At 37.4% G+C, this 20,191-nt stretch overlaps 1 protein-coding gene across 1 annotated transcript; it reads left to right on the top strand.

Moving 5' to 3' along the window:
• Nucleotides 1-10,827: 10,827 nt before the first annotated feature.
• LOC308686279 (beta-1,4-galactosyltransferase 6-like) lies at nt 10,828-20,174 on the top strand (the record flags this gene model as incomplete). Its single annotated transcript, XM_081394642.1, has 3 exons — nt 10,828-11,482; nt 18,622-18,738; nt 20,061-20,174. Coding segments are annotated over exons 1-3 (346 nt in total), but the record flags the coding sequence as incomplete, so codon positions are not given.
• Between the last annotated feature and the right edge of the window lie 17 nt (nt 20,175-20,191).

Here is a 20,191-nt window from a genome sequence, read left to right on the forward strand (position 1 = left end):
GAAGGGTTGAAATAGTTTCCGCATTCTGTATAGACAGATCAGACTTATCATGAAAAATGTGGGTGTAGGGTTTCAGGGAACTGGAAAATTAAATTGTTTTGTATATTAAAAGTGAAACTGTGATACTGCAGAGCTAGAGGCTAACAGTAAAGGTCCTAAACACTGCTTTCAAACCATAAAGACTCCACACCTGCAAAAGTTGGCCAGTGATTTTACATGCCCTTGTGAGAAATATTTAGTAGACGCAAGCGATTTTATACCCAATGGCCTATCAAGAAAAGTGTATAGGTTATTATATTTCATAACAGACTTTCAAGTGTCATGTTGTGACATGTCTTTTCTGATTAAAATCAGAACCAATGGTGACTGATTTGCAGTTTTTTTTCTTTTATTATCATGTCTGTTTATCAAAGCAGTGTGAATCGGATCGTGCTTACTTCAGTCTGAATCATTCGGAAAGTTCCCACGCAGACTGAATTGTTTGCAGTGGAATTTTCATTTAGTAACTGGGTATTTGAACTATCTTTTCTTGAAGATCTGGTACCCCATTTGTGGAGGGTCACTTTGATCAATTCGACCAATTCTCACAAAAAAAAGTGAAAAAACAACAACAACAACAACAACTCTATTGCACCTTGTCAGAGACTAAAACATAAAATATGAGAAATTATATATATATTTCTTAAAAATAGACATATAATAATTGTCCCAGGTGTGTCCCGGGCTTTACCTTTCATAAGTTCTCATATTTTAGTCTTTGACAAACTACAATAAAGCTTTTCTGTTTTTTTTTTAACGGGTTGACTTTTGACCCCGACACAGTCACCAAAATTGTACATCCTTTCCAAAACTTTGTGTCAACTTTGCATGCATTCATTGCCCTAAATGAGAAAAGGTCACACAATTTAAAGAAAAAAAATAAATAGTAACCAGCAGTTAAGCAGTTTAAAGCCATTTGAATAGAAGGGTTAATAACACAGACAGCAAAAAAAGAGCGCTGGAAGAAGTGAATATTTAATCACTTAAAACCAAACCAAACAAAGACCATTCTAAAACTAAAAATGGCCTACAAATCACATTTTTTTTCAGAATTTCACATTTTTTACAGTATCATTCAGTACCATAATTCTGTGTCATGTAGATAGGCTAAGTCTTTAAAGGTTGCAAATGTGTCAATGAATAGTATGTAATGAGATCAGACTGCAAAGTAAAAGTATGAGAATTAAAGATGAGAAATAAGTGACAATGATTAATCAGAAATCATACTATAGTGATCTCTGCTGGCAAACATGGGACATGACACTTGAATGGGTTTTATTATACATCAGCTGGATTGCTGCTTTCTTTTTATTAAAGGGACAATAAGTAACTTTTTAGGTATTTTATTATCTAAAATCAATATTTTTATTCATAAATATGTCCTCAATGGTGTCCAAATACCTCTGCCAATGATCTGACTTATCCTCGTAAACGAAGAATTTATTATCTTTATATACATGGGACGGGTAGGTCCACGGAGGCTTCCATGTAGTTCCGCCATCTTGAAAAACTATAATAGCAGAGAGGGACAAAAAGTACTAGGCCAACGCGTTTCCACAACGCGTTTTCGTTCAGAGCCCGCGTCAAGTGACTGAAACCAGCAGAAACGGAGCAGAGCAGTGAGAGGCGCTTTTGTCACTGCCCCGGCAAGTTTAAAAGGCTGCACTGCACGGTTAAGTCAAAGGATAACGAGTCCTCTTAGTCGAAAAACTCCACAATAAGACCGTAAAAGGAAACGTGATCGGAGATTACAAAAACAAGGGTTATTAGCTATAATGTCGGGATAGCTAATGCAGGAGAAAGCTTTCAAAAGAGACGCTGAAGTTGCCTGCTTTCTTCTCGACAGGTAGGGGAGAGTGGGGTAAGATGAGACAGTTTTTACTTATGTGGATCTCAAGGCAAGGGAAATTGAGACAGAAGTACAATGAGGACATCCACTGTTAATTTGGGATGTTGCCTATAAACTGAAAATTAAAAAATGCACCTATGACAAAGAGCCTTGAAAATATGACCTCAGAAAAAAAAGTGTTCATGTGACTCAACTTGCCCCAGACTAGGGGTAAGTTGATCCCAGTCAGTGGGTAAATTGAACCATCTGGGGGTAAATTGACCATCCTATCTTTCACTTTTTTATGCAAGCATAATAATAAAAAAAAACTTGCCTCTTTAAAATAATAATTTAATAACACACTTACCTTTCTAAACAATGTTAACCCTCTGGGGTCTGAGGTGTTTTTGGGGCCCTTGGGATGTTTTGAAATGCCCTGACATTTGTGCTTTTTTCAGTTGCTTATACACATATTAATGGCAAAGGTGTAAATGCACTATTTAGCACAAAACAGGGCTACCATAATATGTGAGCAACATGTATGTACATGTTTGTATTTTTGAGAGAATAATGTTTATGCGTGGTAAAAAAAAAAAAAAAATCTTCTCCCCAAATGTGTCACTAATATAAAGCACAATACAAATAATTTAAAGAGAAGGCTTATATTGAGCTTTTAAGATTTAGTTTACATCTACCTCGTAAATATATGTTTTGCTATTTTATTAAAAAGATTACAATTACAACAACAATTACAATTTCAACAATATCTCTTTCTTTGTAAAAAATAAATTATAGGCCTACATTTTACTATATGTATTTATTTATTTGAATATAGCCTACATTGGAACAAATACTATAGTAACATCTTAGTTGATGACTTTATTTTTGACAAAAAAATAATTAAATACTGTGCGTATATGAGCAGAAATTCAGAAATTGCTAAACAAAAGCTTATTTGATGTGGCAGTAGTCTATTTTAAAAAACTTTTATAATCCAATAATATAATTTATAATCCAAAACTAGTCAACAAAATATTGTCTTTCATATTTCGGCCGAATGTATCGTTTTTATGAAATATTAGGGCATATAAATGTTAATTGCAGTTCAATATGTTGCTTATACAAAGACATTTTATTTCAACACAATTTAGTCGATTTTCTCCATTTCAAAAAGGTTGAACCACTGGTTCAATTTACCCCACATCATCTGGCTCACTTTGCCCCATAGCCACCATTTTGGTAAAAACGGCCTAGCTTAGCAATTCAGGATAACCTTTAGCTTAATAATTTACATAGTTTTAAATGTTGACAAATCACCAATATTTACCATACACAACTTTAGACCTAGATCAATTTGCTTTGACAAAACGGCTAATATACCTAAAATAAGAAATTTTACTTTAACAAGCAAAAAAGGTGTTTTTGTGGAAAAGACAACTTTCCTCTTGTCCCATGTGCTTCTCCTCTTCACAGCAATATATAAATGATGGAGTCCTTCAAAATGTATGGTCCCATGACACCAAATGTGCATAGTTGCCTAGAAACAGGGGGTGGGTCAACTTACCCACTGGCTCATTTTACCCCACTCTCCCCTAAGTCAAGGTTAAGGTCTTAATTACAGGCTTTTTGTTTTTTTATTAGCCTATATAGACCAGCGTTTCCCAGCGGGAAACTGTGTAAAAAAAAAAAAAAAAATCTTTACCATCAATCTCGGATCGTCGGAAGTCTCTAATAACAACAAATAATGCGCACAAATTTATAATACAAATGCAAATCATAAGTTTTTGGCGTTGAATTGCGGAGGTTGCGCTTGCATGTGATTTTATTCCCGTGCCTCATTCCCAGTGCGTCCACATAAAGCTGCCTATTTTTCATTGATGCGCTTACAGTCAAATACACACGAATTGTCACAACGTCCGTCTTGCCGCGTATTCACATCGGTTGTGCTGCTGTCAACGCAACGCGTGCAATTAATATTTTTCAATTTAACACGTTAAAAATATTTAACGCAATTAAAGCAGCATTTTTTTCTGTCATCCTTTGGCTAGCGTTATTATATAATCACGTTCTTCTTCATGCAAATGCTTCTAACCATGCAAGCGAGAAAATACAAAAGAGAATGCGCTGTCCTGTGATGCTGACACGACGCGCGCCAGACTCGACTTCTCTTTCGAGCTTTCGCTTTGAGTATCCTCATGAGAGCAGTCTTAAATTAAATAAAGTCTTAAATGAACGTTAAGAGTTGTGAGAAAATGGGACGCTTGTGGGATCCACATGTGACAGTGCAGCAGTGACATCAGAATCAAATAACACTTCATTCATAAAAAGATGCCATTAAACAATTATTTGAAATATACTGTCTTTATGATGTTTCTACATTAATTTGGAGATTTACTGTGAAATTATTAGGCTACATAAAATATAGTAAAAACAAGCTATCTTGTGCAATTATAACAAAATTATATATTATATAAAATTAAAAATGTTTAATTCATTCATTCATTTGTAACATGCATGAACGAAGAAAAAAAAAAGGAACAGGAAGAAGAAAATCTTATGGTAGCCTACCTGTCATTTATTTGTGCACATCAAAAATAATAAAAAAAAAAACAAAACCAGCACATTTCAAAGTATAGTATCAAAGTAGTATCGTGACAACACTAGTGTAGGGTGCCACACATTTTTTTTAAATTTCAAAGGGTGCCTTGACTGAAAAAAGGTTGGGAAACACTGATATAGACAGTAGAACATAGTTAAAAGTTAAACAGGCTCTTTGATGAATAGCAGCTATTGAGTAAAGTAGAGATGGTCCTATAAACAAGGTTGTAAGTTTTGTTTGTTCAAAACTGTAACATTCGTTTGTTCGTTGTGTCAAGTTGTAGTTTGTTTGAAATAACAAACCAGTTCACCAGAAGGAAAACTCGACAAGGTGCTATTAGAAGACATCCTGTCAAAGCTTTTTGGTACATATCGCTTACCGTAGATGCAACGCGCATTTGAAAACGCGAGGCGCTGGAGAGCAAAATTAGTTTGATTGCAAAATACAAATTCACCACTAGATGGGAGTAATTCTTACTTACTGCCCCTTTAAAGTGTCATTTGTGTCTATTCACTTTCAAAAGCCTGTGGAAAGCTGGTCCTTCAGAAAACTTATCAAAATTAAAACAAAAGATAACAAATGATAAAATCAATACTAAATTAGTACTTAGAGATTTGCTACTTAAATTTATATTTAACTATATTTACATTATAATAAAGTGTGCAGTGTCTCCATCTAAAGGTCAGAAGTAGGCAATACTGTGATTGTCACAGGATAAGGAGGATAAAGACGGATGAAGACTGGATACAAATATAAACGCGATGAAAACAAACAAAAAGGTAGATAGGTATAACAGTGTGCATAACTAGCATACACAAACAACAACCGACAACCAAAGACTGAAAACAGAGGAACTAAATACACATATGATGAAATAAATACGAACGATTTTGATTGTGTGATGATTTGATGAGTGTGTGCAGGTGTGAGCCAGGAGGGATTATGGGAAATGTATTTTGCTGTGGTGACTGAGGATTGTGACAGTCCTCCCCCCCTCCCTGAAGGCGAGACCTTACGGTGGAGGAATGGTGACAGGCCGATGATGAGACCCCGGTGGCGATGGTATCCGTCCAAAGGCACAGACCCAGAGCCAACAGCCCACGGTGGAGTCAAGGGAGGGAGGAGACAAGGTGGAGTAGAGGCTGATGTCAACTGGGGTTATGACCGACGGAGGCGGAGCCGATGGATCCCAGGGCGCAGGTTGAGAAGAGCGACATCACTGGCACAGTAGGCCTAGGCAATGCCAATGCCGCGGTGACGATCGTCTGAGGAGGAGCCAGACTGCCCGAGGACTGAGATGATGGTGGTGTTATGGAGGACCGAGCCATACCTGAAGGGAAGGAGGAGCCTGCTGCAGCCGTAGGGGTGGAGGAACGGCGCATAGCGGAAGATCCACAAGTCCGTGGCAGAGGTGGTGTGACGACTGACCAAGGGGGAGCCGGTGGGACGAGGGAACCCGGTGTAGTCGAAAGGCCGATGGTGTCTGGTGGAGCCAAAGGTGGTAGGAGCCAAGGTGGAGCCGACAGGTCGACAGGCCGAGATGGAGCGAGACGATCTGACGCAGGAAGTGGAGCCACTGGATCTATCCGCTCAGGTGCTGATGGTGGCTGTAGGATCTGAGGCTCGACGTGAGTGTTTGGCTTAGCAGGAGATGGCGAAGGGCTGACAACCTCCAGCAGAGGCGGGGCTGGAGCGTTGATAGCGTCCCTCCAGTAGCATCAGCCCAGATGTTTTTGGGAGGTCTACGGGGTGATGGTAATTCACCCCGATCCAGAAGAGTGACTTCAAGGCGGCAGAATTGTCCAGTAAAGGTAAAAAGTCCTGGCTCTCACAAGTCAAAACAGAAAATCGTGCTGCATATTCCATTCCTGTCACGGACTGAGAAAAAAAAGAAAAGAAAAAAAAAGGCCCTGTTTACACCTGTCACAGGATGCACACAAAAAGGGTAAGATCCATGTGCAGTAGTGATGTTACATATGACACTGAAGCTTCGATGCGCGTATCACATAAGCGACACAATTTGTAGTGAAGCCCCGTATCGAGGCGTGTATTGGTTTGCTAGAGTCACGTGATCGATGACAAACGAAGCCTCACTTTCTGTCCAGTAACGTGCGCGTTTCGCTTTGGGTGTCAGAAGGCTCGAACTTCAGATCGTATTTAACGAGTCATTAATGTTGCCTCAGTCGGTCTGGTTGATATTTACAATTATTGACATTTAATAACAGATGATCCTATCAGACAATGTCCTTATTCATTGTGTGTGTGTGTGTGTGTGTGTGTGTGTGTGTGTGTGTGTGTGTGTGTGTGTGTGTAGAAAGAAAGAGAGAGAGAGAGAGAGAGAGAGAGAGAGAGAGAGAGAGAGTGAGAGAGAGAGAGAGAGAGAGAGAGAGAGAGAGAGAGAGAGAGAGAGAGTAGGCCTACATTAAATCTTATTGAATCATATAAGCTAAAGCTACTATATTTTATTGTCACTCTTTAATGTGAAAATTAATTTATTTAATGAACAAATCAAAAACAAACATGTAAGGCTTTTATTTGTACACATAACATTGAAACTATGGAGTGTGTTGTGGTTGCTTCATCTGCCAGAGCTTCTAACACAGGCTTCTGGCTGCTTTATTTTAAATAAGCACCAGATGGCGCTGTTCTCGGCGCTGTTCTCGACACTCTTGAAGCTTTGAATCTTTTCCCGGAACAGTCAGGGGAAAGCCTCAGTGATTCATGAGGCTTCATTTCCCCATCCCTAATGTGCAGTTTAATGGGGTAATCCATAATCATAAACCAGCCAGACAAAGGGTCAAAATCCATACAAAGACAGTCCAAAAACAAGAAACAAAACAGGAATGGAACTCAGAAGTGCAGTCTGACATCAAACAAGGACTCCATGACAATGACTGAAACTGTATAAATAGACAGATACAAACAATGTGAGTGGGAACAGTGTGCAATGATCATTGATGAGTTCAGACAAAGGATTATGGGAAATGCAGTTCATGATGTGGTGGTGACGGTATTGGGAAGAGACCTCTAGTGGACACCCACAGTACACCAACCAGACACTGTGACAACACCTGAATTAAGATACATTTTGGTCGATCGGATCACAAGTGGACGACGCTAAATACTGGTGTAAACGGGGTCTAAAACATTTTGATCTTGTCCACTGTCGACCTCTTCCAGGCGAAAATGCATTCGACCGAATTGCTTTCGTAGTGGAAACATTTATGTGGTCGAATGCCTTCAAACAGCCACAAAAGACTACATTGGCTACTCTCTGCCTACTGTCCTAAAGTGTAAACATTACGGGAAGTGCGCTAGTCAGACGGGATTTAAACTTTGTCAGCTGAAGACCCAAGTTTGGTTTGAAGACTCAAAACGTACAAGCACAATGTTCTCTCACCATTCCTGTTTTTTTTAATAAGTGTCTCAGTGTATAGTGAGACTCACATCGTTCAGCGAGGCCTTGCGGCTGTCAGAGCAGAAACAACTGCTGCTTTCCGGATGTTCAAATGTAAATTGCATAAGCTCATTTTGCCCATTAGATAAAAACCCATACCCGCCCATATAGACCCTATATGAGTGCAGATGGTGGTCAGATTAGAGTGCAGATTGTGGTTGAAGCTGTTTTATGTGCAAAGGGTGTTGAGATAAAAGGCGAAGAGCTGATCTAATCATGTATAGCTTGTGAAAAAAGTCATAGCCTACTGAATAATAAAAAAATAAAAAAACATCCTAAAGTTCCTGTTTAAGATATTAAAATATTTTAGTTAGGCAACTCTGAGGTTATATAGACACTGAGTTAATGTGACTCTTTCAGCCTACTAGCTTATTTATATTTTCCAGGAATAGATAACATCTCAAACAAATCATCAGTGGCCTACCATTTCACAAAAGACTGTATTTGTCACACATGTAAATAATGTCACAGTATTTGTTTGCATAATAAACGTTTTAACTCCATAATGAGTCATAAGTCATCTGGTTACAATATTTACACAGACAAAAAAAAAATATATATTTTTTTGGGGATGGCCTTTATTGTTTGTCCTTTATTGCCAAAGGATTTTCTTTGTCAGTGACAAATAACAAAAACAGTAATATACAGTAAGTAATGACAAATGTTTCTCACATAAAGTTAACACACAGAAATACATATTTCTTATTTAATTTTTAAATTACAAATGTAAGACAGACCATACTTTAGACGCATAGAAAATTCAACAATAGCCTATACATCAATACTCAAATAAACTGTCTTTCACTCAAGAGAACACACGAGGAAACTACAGTATTTGTTTCCTCCGCAACCACCACTATCAGTGAGTTAAATATTATACTATGAAACACAGATAACAGGGCAAATACTTTGCGTATGAAACATGACCTTTAATATGGAAACTCAAATGTATTTTTCAGTTTTTAAATAGATATTTTCTTTTACACAGTTATTAGCAGATTAATTTATTTCTTCTTTCCACACAACTGCTGCGTGATTCTTCAGTGATTGGTGTTTAAATCAAGACAACAACACAAGGTTACAGTTTAAGTTCTGAGTTTATTATACTATTGAATATTAATGTGCTTTACTATGTTATAACATATAGTTTTAAATTCATTTTTGCTCTTTAGGCTATAAGGTTTATTGCAGGTGTAAACAGTGAATAACATGCATTGATCAGACAGGTTGCTATAAACCATAAAGCTCATTTGATTAGAGAGAATAACCACCCCGTCCCCCTCTTGTCAATCAAGGTGGTTGATAACCCCCACCAGCCCCCAAGTAAGTTCCGTCCTCACATGGTTCCCTTGGGACCCCTAATTCTAATTCCCCTTTGCACCTTTAAGTCTCAGGGTTTGCACATGAAGACGGATGCCAACATAACCCATTCCGGTAACCCAGCGTGTCTTTGGTTCTGTCCTGTATGCCTGAACAGTGAAAACTATCAGAGTTTAGAGATGCTTGTTGTGTTAGATACCTTTAAGCCTATGCTGCCTAGCCCAAAGATGCTAATCAGTAGGCTACATGACAGTTGTACTCAATTTTATGGAATAACACCCAAAAAGTTTACTCCTTTTTGGAGAAAAAAGGTGTTTGGTAGTGACGTTCCTTAAAGTTACACACATAATTTCTTTTTCAACACATTCACTCAAAATGATGGTACCTATCTATCTATCTATCTATGAGGATATGAGAGAGAGGGACACGGGAATATTTCCTGATCAAAAATGTAGGGTGTGGTTAAAATCAGTCTCAGCCAATGGACTAAATAAAACACTGTTTTGGTAGTGACATGAAAATGCGGGACACATATTTTACATAAAGTTTCATGATTTACAAAGAAAATAATATATTTTTTAACTAAAAAAAAAAACGGAAAAGATTGAAAAAATTATTTTTCATTTTATTTCCACAAGTTTTTTTATATATATTATGCTTACTGATATTTTTAATATTATTGTAGGATTCAATGATCTTAGTAAACATCTAAGATTTGAATACTTAAATGCTTTTTTAATGTGTATTTATTTATTTTTAGTTGTGGGAAAGCAGTTTGCACCATTTCTGTAGAATGGCCCATACTAAACTCAGAACTGAAACTGTCCGTGTGTTGTTTTAATTTAAACACTTGAAAAATATGATGAAATAAATCACACAAACTGAAGCAATGAATCACACAGCAGTTGTGTTAAGTTTGGTGACCATACTGAGTTTGAGGTGTGTGTGTGGTGCTGGTATAATTGTGGGGACAAAATGTCCAATGGTTTTTTTTTAAAGGCTTCTCAGCAGTAGCCTATATGTCTTATAATGCAGAAATAAATATGCATATAGTTGTGTTTATATATTATAAGTAGGCCTTATAAGTACTGTAGGCCTCTTCACAAGCTGAAAACATGAGTGGCCATAGAATTTTATTTTTTCCATTTTATTTGCACAGTATTCGCCCTCTTCTCTGTATTCTCTGCATTCATTGCACATTATAGATGCGATGTTGAATACAAAATAGGAGCTCAAAAACATTTTTATCAAAACAAAGCTTAAAAATTAAAATATTTCACCACCTCTCTGTCAGTGGTATAAGATAGGTACTTGCTGAAATTGTAAATTTGTTAAATGTTTCATATATTCCGATTTTTTTATCTGCCTTTTTATCTGAAGGTGGATGTTTTCTGCAACAGGCCCGTGAATGCTTTTATTTTGAAAACATTCCTCATGCGCTGGCAGCCATTTTGTGGGTCACGCCTACCGGAAACTGTGACTGCACCTGCACCGACAGCAGAACCGAAATCGAAGGAATCCCGGTCGAGCCTCGTCACGTTTCTGTCGGCTCTCCCACTCTCATCACCGGCTCTCCCGTCCCGCTCATCGCGGTTTGCTCTGCGGGTCGATCACCTTTTCACGCCGTCGTATCGCAGGGCTGATCGCTGGAGCGTGGGGAGATTTTACAGAGAGGGGGAAGGGGGAGAAGAGGGAGGAAGGGCAGGTCCCTCATCACCATCACTTTCACTCCCTTCATCATCTCCAAACATCATCATCATCATCATCAACGCGACGAGGCGTGTCTGCGCTTACTAGAAACATACCGCAACACTAAACCAGCAGCAACAGCAGCGGCACCGAACAAAATGAATCGCGTTGACCGCACGCCGAGCCCGGACGCCGTTTGATGTAGCACGTTTTATTATTTATTTATTTTTTTGATCTGGAATTTTCTTGACTTTGTTGGGAGAGCGATCGAGCACTGCGGCCTTGCATCCAACTGAATGAACGATGCGGACTTTACCAGCACCCTGATTTAGCTCCCCATTTCCCACGGATGACCGTTTCACCCCACCAAACAGCATCTCTTTTCTCCGTTCTGTGTTTTTATGGGAGTGACGGATAGCTAGTAGCCGGGATAAAATGTGGAAGTGGAGGCGGCTGATGCGGTTGTCCAACCGCTCCTTAATGGCCTTCATCTTTTTCTTCTCCATGTCCACGACCTGCCTCTACTTCATTTATGCGGCTCCTGGAATAGGTGAGTCCGTCTGATAACTCCCAGCATCACGAGTGATGTGATTAAACGTGTTAATCGTGTTTCATACATCACTGACTCCAGCTACTGATCATCACCTCCCATACAAGCACTAGTGACAGGCTGTTTAAAAAACCCAGTGAGCTATCTAACTAAACAGCCATTCAATTGCTATTGCTGTGATGCTCAGAAATGCCAACAATGCCATCCATTTAGGCGGTTCTGTAGGTTTTGAGACGCAGACGGTGTTAGATATTCGAGCACAGTAAATTCAGATTTGACTTTCAGTTTATGTTCCTCCTTGAGATATATTGATTAATGAGCTGTTATCGTGTTTATGTAAAGCTCATTTGCCTCTTGTTGGACCTGCTCATATACCACATGACTACGGAAGGTTAATTTGTCATTGAGCCTTATCCACCAGTTTTTGAAATATTATTATACCTAACGGTGTCCTAGTTATAACATGGAAGTAGATTCCCTCCCCTAATTCGGTTGGTAGGTTAGCTATTATGATATTTACAATTAAATTACTTATATTATATTACATTTTTAAATGGATATGAAATGCAATTAGTTGAACTTGAAGTTGAAGGGTTAGTTCACCCTTCAACTGGTTGCCCCCCCCCCCCCCACAATTTAAAAAAAAATTTATCCCATAATTTACTCACCCTTAAGCCATCCTAGGTGTAGCTTATATGACTTCTTTCAGCCAAACACAATCAGAGTTATATTAAAAAATATTCTGGCTCTTCCAAGCTTTATAATGGGAGTGAATTGTAACTTCGATTTTTAAGCCCAAAAGTGCACATCCATCCATCATAAAAGTAATCCATACGACTCCAGGGGGTTAATAAAGGTCTTCTGAAGTGATTCGATGCGATTTTGTAAGACAAATATCCATAATTCTAACTTTATAAACTATAATCACTTCCTTCTTGTAACGGCCGTACACGAGTCAAGTTCCGGCAGAAGAGTGACCTCTGACCTGACGCATGTCTTATTGACAAATGTGGAAGCGCAGAGCAAAACAAAACACTGGTCACGAATTAAAATAGAAGTCTAAAATAAGAAATTTTTAAAGAGAAATGTCCAGAGGAGCTTGAGTTTGTTGCTCAGCCCGGTTTGTTTGAACACCAAGAGGCATTTACTCTCGCCTAAGCTTACGCTACTCCTACATCCTACATCATGCGTCAGGTCAGAGGTCACTCTTCAGCTGGAGCTAGACTAGTGTACGGCCGTTACCGGAAGCCAGTGATTATAGTATAAAGTTATAAATCTAAATATTTTTCTTACAAAAACCCATCACTTCACTTCAGAAGGCCTTTATTAACCCCCTGGAGTCGTATGGATTACTTTTATGATGGATGGATGTGCTTTTTTTTGGGCCTAAAAATCTAAGGTACCATTCAATCCCATTATAAAGTTTGGAAGAGCCAAGATATTTTTGAATAAAAGAAGAAAGTCATACCTAGGATAGCTTGAGGGTGAGTAAATTATGGTATAATTTTCATTTTGGGGTCAAGTAAACTGACCCAAGTAGGACTTCTACATCTTGTAATGTATGGAAACTATGTAATTTCATAATTAGGTCTACTTCTATTGTCTTTGAAATGGTTAAAGTGCCAAATATACTGACATGTATTTATGGTAATGTCATTTCTATTTAAACTTGTTGTTGTGTATTTACATATATTCGTAATTAGCAGTGTTAAAATGGCAATTTAGTATATTTTGCAGTTTAGAATAGGCCTAAGTGTAGCCTACTTCTTTAAAGCTCCAGTATGTGACTTTGGTATTTGACCACAAGAGGGCGCAGTTTCCAACAATAACAAAGGCGAAGCTTGATGACGCTATGAAGGAGGTGAAGATGGGAGATGTCGTTTGTAATGCTTTTTCACCATCTAGCGATATATCTACATGGAATTAATGAATCATGATCACGGATGAGGTAATTTATTCGTTTTTGTATTACCTGTATGTCTGATCGTATTATTTTATGTCATCATAATTAATGAACTGCAAGGAACGTGAAATGTTATGCTATATTATCCCGTTACAACATACAGCTATTTGTCAAATGATTTGTTTGGTTAATGTTGTGCAGTTTTACGTTTTTATGGTTAATGCCGTGTTGTTTAACGTGTTCAAACCAATATCTAAAAGTAAATTTGAACGAACATTTGCAAGTAATGACTAAATATATTTTTTTAACATCATATCCGATTGTATTTAATTGTACTGCCATAAGCTCGGTCACCACACGTGATAAAAAGCCTTACCAAAGTACAAAGAGCAATATAACTTTGTTTATAAGTGCTATTATTGACAGTTGCATGTCTTACCTGTCTCAATACACTCGCGAGAGTCTCTGTCAAGTCCAAGATAGTCGCGCAGCTCTCTCCATCTCGAAAACGCCTGGCCGATATTTATCCAGGTTTTATTCCTTCGTTTGTCACACAGTCTGCGTGTATCAGAATATGGACGCTTTCGTTTTGTTGCCACTTCAATACTCGCCAAAGAGTTCGTGATCCATAACAGCTATAACCATACAGTCTATGGCTATAACGCTTTAACCACCACTTCCGCATTTGACCATGCGATATTCCGGTGTGGTGGGTCATATTTTTAATTTTATTCTTTTTTTTATTCTTTGTCAGACGTCTTTATTGTTTATTGTGATAAGAAAAAAACCTCAATAAAGTTGTTGTAAAAAAAAAAAAAAAAAAAAAAAAAAAAATCCGGTGTGGTGGAATATCCTATCACATGGTCCACACCGGAAAAAGGATTGCGTCACTGAGGCGCGACATTTCTTTTCCGGGACGGCCAGTTATTTAAAATAGGAATTTCTCTGAAATAAAAAATCTTTGGAGACTTTTGAGATATTGTAAGTACACAACTGGAGGAAATATATCACCCTGTGCAAGTTATTTTTGGAAATTTTATTACAAAATTCCTACATATTGGAGCTTTAAAGCATGACAAAAAATAAGCATAATGATTTAAAGTGTACTTTAAAGCAAAACCTTTGATTTGTCATTACTACAACTTAAGAAAGTTAAGAAACACTCTTCATAATGTAGGCTACTCTCGTCTTTACACTGTAGCTGTATTGGGATGCTCGCACAAGTGTGTCTTAAATCGTTTGCAGTTTGTCTCGACTTGCTTAACTGAATGTCTTCACAAATTTTGTGTCGTTGTTAACTAGCTGTAATATTTAACATCAGCCTGACTGCTGTTGTCCTGTTAGAATTTCAAAGAAAGTACATTTCACAGCCTTGAATAACAGTAATGTGTTCTTGACACATCAGTCTGCAGTTCTTTTTTCAGTGTCTGTACTAAAATCTTACTCTCAAACTCCAGGCAACCCTCCAACACATGCAGTACAACCAAATCCTGTTTAATAGCTCTTGCTGTGTTTGTATAATCAGTGCCCAAGAAAGGTAATGTTTTCCTCACTACTGTTTGACCAGTGTTCACTGGACTATGTCTAATATATGAAGAGCTCTGGGTGGTTAGGAAGAACCAATGTGTTTTTTTGTACCTTGGCTTGGACTGGAGTTAATTTTTTTGTACCATTAATGGCTGCTGTTTATATTCTGGCTTGAAGATTTGTATCAGCGTTGGGAATCTACTTGCTGCAGTGCAGTTTCCTACAGCAAAGCAATTTTTTTATAAATCTGACTGCCAAATAAAGCAGTTGTTTTCATTTCAACACTATACTTAAACAATTTTTTTTTAAAATATAATGGACAATATAGGTTTTGCATTATGCACATCTGATGTCTAGACACTACACATTTACAGTACCAGTCAAAAGTTTGGAAACATTACTATTTTTAATGTTTTTGAAAGAAGTCTCTTATGCTCAAAAAGCCTGCAGTAAAAAAAAAAAAAACAAAAAAAAAAACAGTAATATTATGAAATATTATTACAGTTTAAAATAATGGTTCTCTTTTTTAATATACTTTGAAATGTAATTTATTTTTGTGATGCAAAGCTGAATTTTCATCAGCAAGTACTCCAGTCTTTGGTGTCTTGTGATCCTTCAGAAATCATTCTAATATGCTGATTTATGATCAATGTTGGAAACAGTTGTGCTGCTTAATATTTTTTTTATAACCTGAGATACTTTTTTCAGGATTATTTGATGAATAAAAAGTTAAAAAGAACTGTATTTATTTAGAAGAGAAATCTTTTGTAACAATATACACTACCGTTCAAAAGTTTGGGAACAATAACTATTTTTTTTTTAAAGAAATTAGTACTTTAATTCAACAAGGATGCGTTAAATTGATAAAAGGTGATGGTAACGATTTATATTGTTAGAAATGTTTTTATTTTGAATAAATGCTGTTTTTATGAATAAATGCTGTTAACGTTTTACTCATCAATGAATCATGAAAAAAGTATTCCAAAAAAATATATTAAACAGCACAACTGTTTCCATCATTGATAATAACTGAGTATCAAATCATCAAGTTAGAATGATTTCTGAAGGATCATAAGACACCAAAGACTGGAGTACTTGCTGATGAAAATTCAGCTTTGCATCACAAAAATAAATTACATTTTAAAATATATTAAAAAAGAGAACCATTATTTTAAATTGTAACAATATTTCATAATATTATTATTTTTTTTTTTTTAACTGCAGGCTTGATGAGCATAAGAGACTTCTTTCAAAAACATTAAAAATAGTAATGTTTCCAAACTTTTGACTGGTACTGTATGTGGACAACCAGTTATAATTTACATATAAAATACTTTTTCTTCGGAATACACCCATATATAGTGGAATGGAGCTTTTTTGGTTTACAAGGTGAGGATTCCTCTGCTAGTGAGGTCCATAAATAAATCGTATAGAAGTTAGGCTAAATGGTAAACAAGAAAAAATGGCTTTGGTGTTTGGGTGTCATTATACTTTTGGCCACTTTCAACATTAATTAAATATATAATTTCATGTAAATATGAAAAAATGGCTTTGGAGTTTGGGTGTCATTATACTTTTGGCCACTTTCATTATTAATTATAATAATAAATAATTTTTAAATTTATATAGGCCTAGCGCTTTTCTGGGTACTCAAAGCGCTTTATATTGAAGGGGGGAATCTCCTCAACCACCACCAATGTGCAGCATCCACCTGGATGATGCGATGGCAGCCATATTACGCCAGAACGCCCACCACACACCAGCTTACTGGTGCAGAGGAGACAGAGTGATGAAGCCTATCAGTATATATGGGGATGATTAGGAGGCCATGATGGACAGAGGCCAATGGGCAAATCTGATTTTTAATGACCACATAGAGTCAGGACCTCGGTTAAATGTCTCATCCGAAGGACGGTGCTCTTTGACGGTATAGTGTCCCCATCACTATACTGGGGCGTTAGGACCCACACAGACCACAGGGTGAGCGCCCCCTACTGGCCTCACTAACACCTCTTCCAGCAGCAAACTGGTTTTCCCAGGAGTCTCCCATCCAGGTACTAACCAGGCTCAGTCTTGCTTAGCTTCAGTGGGCAACCAGTCTTGGGCTACAGGGCTGAATTAAATATATAATTTCATGTTAATATGAAATATTAATGCAATAAATATTACAGTTTTTATATGTGATGGATGAACAATATTAATGAAATGAGTTTTTATTTTTATTTTACACTATTTCAGCAAAATTAACTACAGAGAGAACAGGACCTTTTCACTTGCATGATTTTTGGTAATCAGTACAGCAGTTATCGGCCAATACTGATAAACTCAAACTATCCAAATGTCAACTGATATATTATCGAAAATGTACAGTGTATTGTTGTTAATGGCCTTCTCTGGCCCTCTTTAGTACACTTGTCCAAGTTGTGTAGCTTTGTGCATTTTAAAACACATCATAGGCTAGCTTCTATATTGTTTGGGGTTGGCAAGATTTTTTTTTTTTTTTTTTTTAACTTTCCCCACCAGTGTTTTTATTTAAAGGTTGACAGCCAGAATCAACTTTGGGCAAAAAACACAAGAGCTTTTTTCCATTTTTGAACTGTCACCATTGGCATATATCATCTCTGTGTAAAAATAAAATAATGATGATGTCATCTTTCTAAAGTCAATTTTACCCCCCTGTAATTTGGCTCCAACTCTCAGGTAAAAATGCTGAATTACTCAGTAAATATACATCCATGGCCATGACACACAACATTTTGGCTTTCATCACTATTTATGTTTGTCTTTCTTCTTAAAAAAGGAATTAACAAAAGCTGGGGAAGTTTCTGAAATTTGATTGATTTGACAGAATAACACAATAACTGTTTTCTGTTTTTATATTTTAAAATGTAATTTAATTATCTGATGGCAAAGCTGAATCATTTCTCCAGCCTTCAGTCACAAGTTCCTTGATAAATCATTCTTATGCTGATTTAAGGAGCATTTATTATTACTATCAATGTTGTTGCTTACTATTTTTGTGAAATTTGATACATACAGAAAACTGATACTGGTTCTGATTTCAAGAATATAATAGAAAACGTTTCCATATGCAATATGCAATATGCAAGCGAGCTTGTCCTTTACATGCAGTAACCAAAATATTATTCAGTCGTTTAAATATTAGTCTATGTGTCAAGAGTTTATACTTGTCTGCTTATATAGTTTGTCCCATAGCAGGATGTGAATCTCAGTTCAGACTTCCCTTCAGACCTACAGTTGATGCGTAATGGTTGACATTCTTCTTATCTCGGTTCATTTCTTCTCATATTTGGACTCAGAAATGTTGGACTCAGGAATGCTGGCATAATCATATTGTAGCGATTAACCTAAAACTACATTACACTGACAAGAGCTGAGGCTAAACCACAGACAGCCATTGATGCTTACAATGCAAGCTACTGATAGTTTCAGCATTTGCCATTTTCTAATAATGCTGCTCTTAAGAGCTTCTCAGTGCGAGGAAGAGGGGAAAAAAACTTTAATTTTTGCTGTCCAGTTACAAATGTTTTACAATATGGATATTTGCACATTTCTGATATGACACATTTTGTAATTGAGCAGCTCTGAGGTACTTGGTCATTGCACTGTTAACACACTGTAATGCACACGGTTTCCTCTTTACATCATTTGGGAAATTCTTTAAACGTTCTCTCTCTTTCTGTTTCAGTCAACACATATTTCTTCATGGTACAGGCTCAGGGTATCATGTTACGAGACAATGTGCGGACCATTGGTCACATGATCAGGCTATACACCAATAAGAACAGTACTCTCAACGGCACAGGTAAGAGTCAATGACATCTCTTCATAATAACATTGACCAGGCTCATCTTTGAACTGAACCCAATTGCAAAGGCCCAGGTATACTGTTCCGCATTTTGCTTTGTGTAGCGCACAGTTTAGTACGCAAGTCTTTCAAAATATACTCCACTGATCCTGAATGCGGATGGATGTGTTCAGTGAGTTTGTACTATAGCGCTCAAATGACTTGCTCATGTGTTGTTGTCCGTGTGCACAAAAAAATTTGTTTATACGGACATCAGAGAACTGAAATTTACATCACACAGACTGTCCACAAGCTGCAGCGGAACATTGACATGGGTAGTTAGTACACTTTCGGCTTAGTGGATCCTGTTCCTTTGCTTCAAGGTCAACATGAAGTCAATTTGACTGTATTTCCTCACTTAATGAATGTTCCTGGTCTCACTGTGAACTAGCCTGTTCGTTATGTTGTTCCACGGCAAAAAAAGTATTTGTAATCTCAGAAGTCAGAATTTAATAACTTGGTCTTCTTCTGAAACTCAAATCATCTGGGGCCTCATTTATAAAACTTTGCGTAGGATTTGCATCAGAAGTGGCGTACGGATGAAACATAGGACGTGCGTACGCACAGAAATATTCTGATTTATAAAACCGTGCGCACGCACATCCTACGCAGTTTTCCCTTAATAAATCACAATCAATTCTAAATGTAGCGCAGCTTTTGCGGCTTCATGTCACGCCCATAGTTGCCCATAAATAGTCCGTGAAACGCCCAGAATTAATATTCATCGATTGCGAAATCATGGCAAACACAGAGAGGAAAGGTGTTCGTGTAGGCTGTTAATTGTAAGACTTGCTTTGTGAAGTCTTCATGTTATTATGAGAGGCAGTATTGCCATTTCTTTTACACAACGGTCTACAGTTTCACACACTTTCACGTGTTTCTTCCATCTGCCGACGGTGTCGCCATTTCTCATTTCACCCGTTTTTGTGCGTACGCCTGGGTCAGACCATGCGTGAAGGACCGCACATTTTCCCGTCAAGTTTGCTTTTTATAAATACCAATTATTGCGTAGAGAGCGGCGTACGCCTTCTTTTGTGCGTACGCAACGTTTATAAATGAGGCCCCTGGTGTCATAGGCTATTTAATGATCTTAACCAACAGCAAAAGAGCTATTTTAGACACTCATTCAGTCTGGCTCAATTCTTTTCACTGTCCAATCAATTCCCAATCGCCGCACATTTTATTCTCGTTGAATACCTTTTCACTCATGAATATAAATAAAATGGGATCGGCAATTCACATTAACTTTAATATGTCTTCGTCTGTCTTTCTTTTAACAGATTATCCTGATGGAAATAATTCTAGTGAGTATATCGCTCAACCAACCACATACCTCCCTGAGAACTTCACATATGCTCAGAACCTTCCCTGTCCTGAACGGTTACCTTCTATGAGTAAGTTAAGAATTTAA

The sequence above is a fragment of the Scardinius erythrophthalmus genome, assembly GCF_964197995.2.
Source record: "Scardinius erythrophthalmus genome assembly, contig: HAP1_SCAFFOLD_85, whole genome shotgun sequence".
Lineage (NCBI taxonomy): Eukaryota > Metazoa > Chordata > Actinopteri > Cypriniformes > Leuciscidae > Scardinius > Scardinius erythrophthalmus.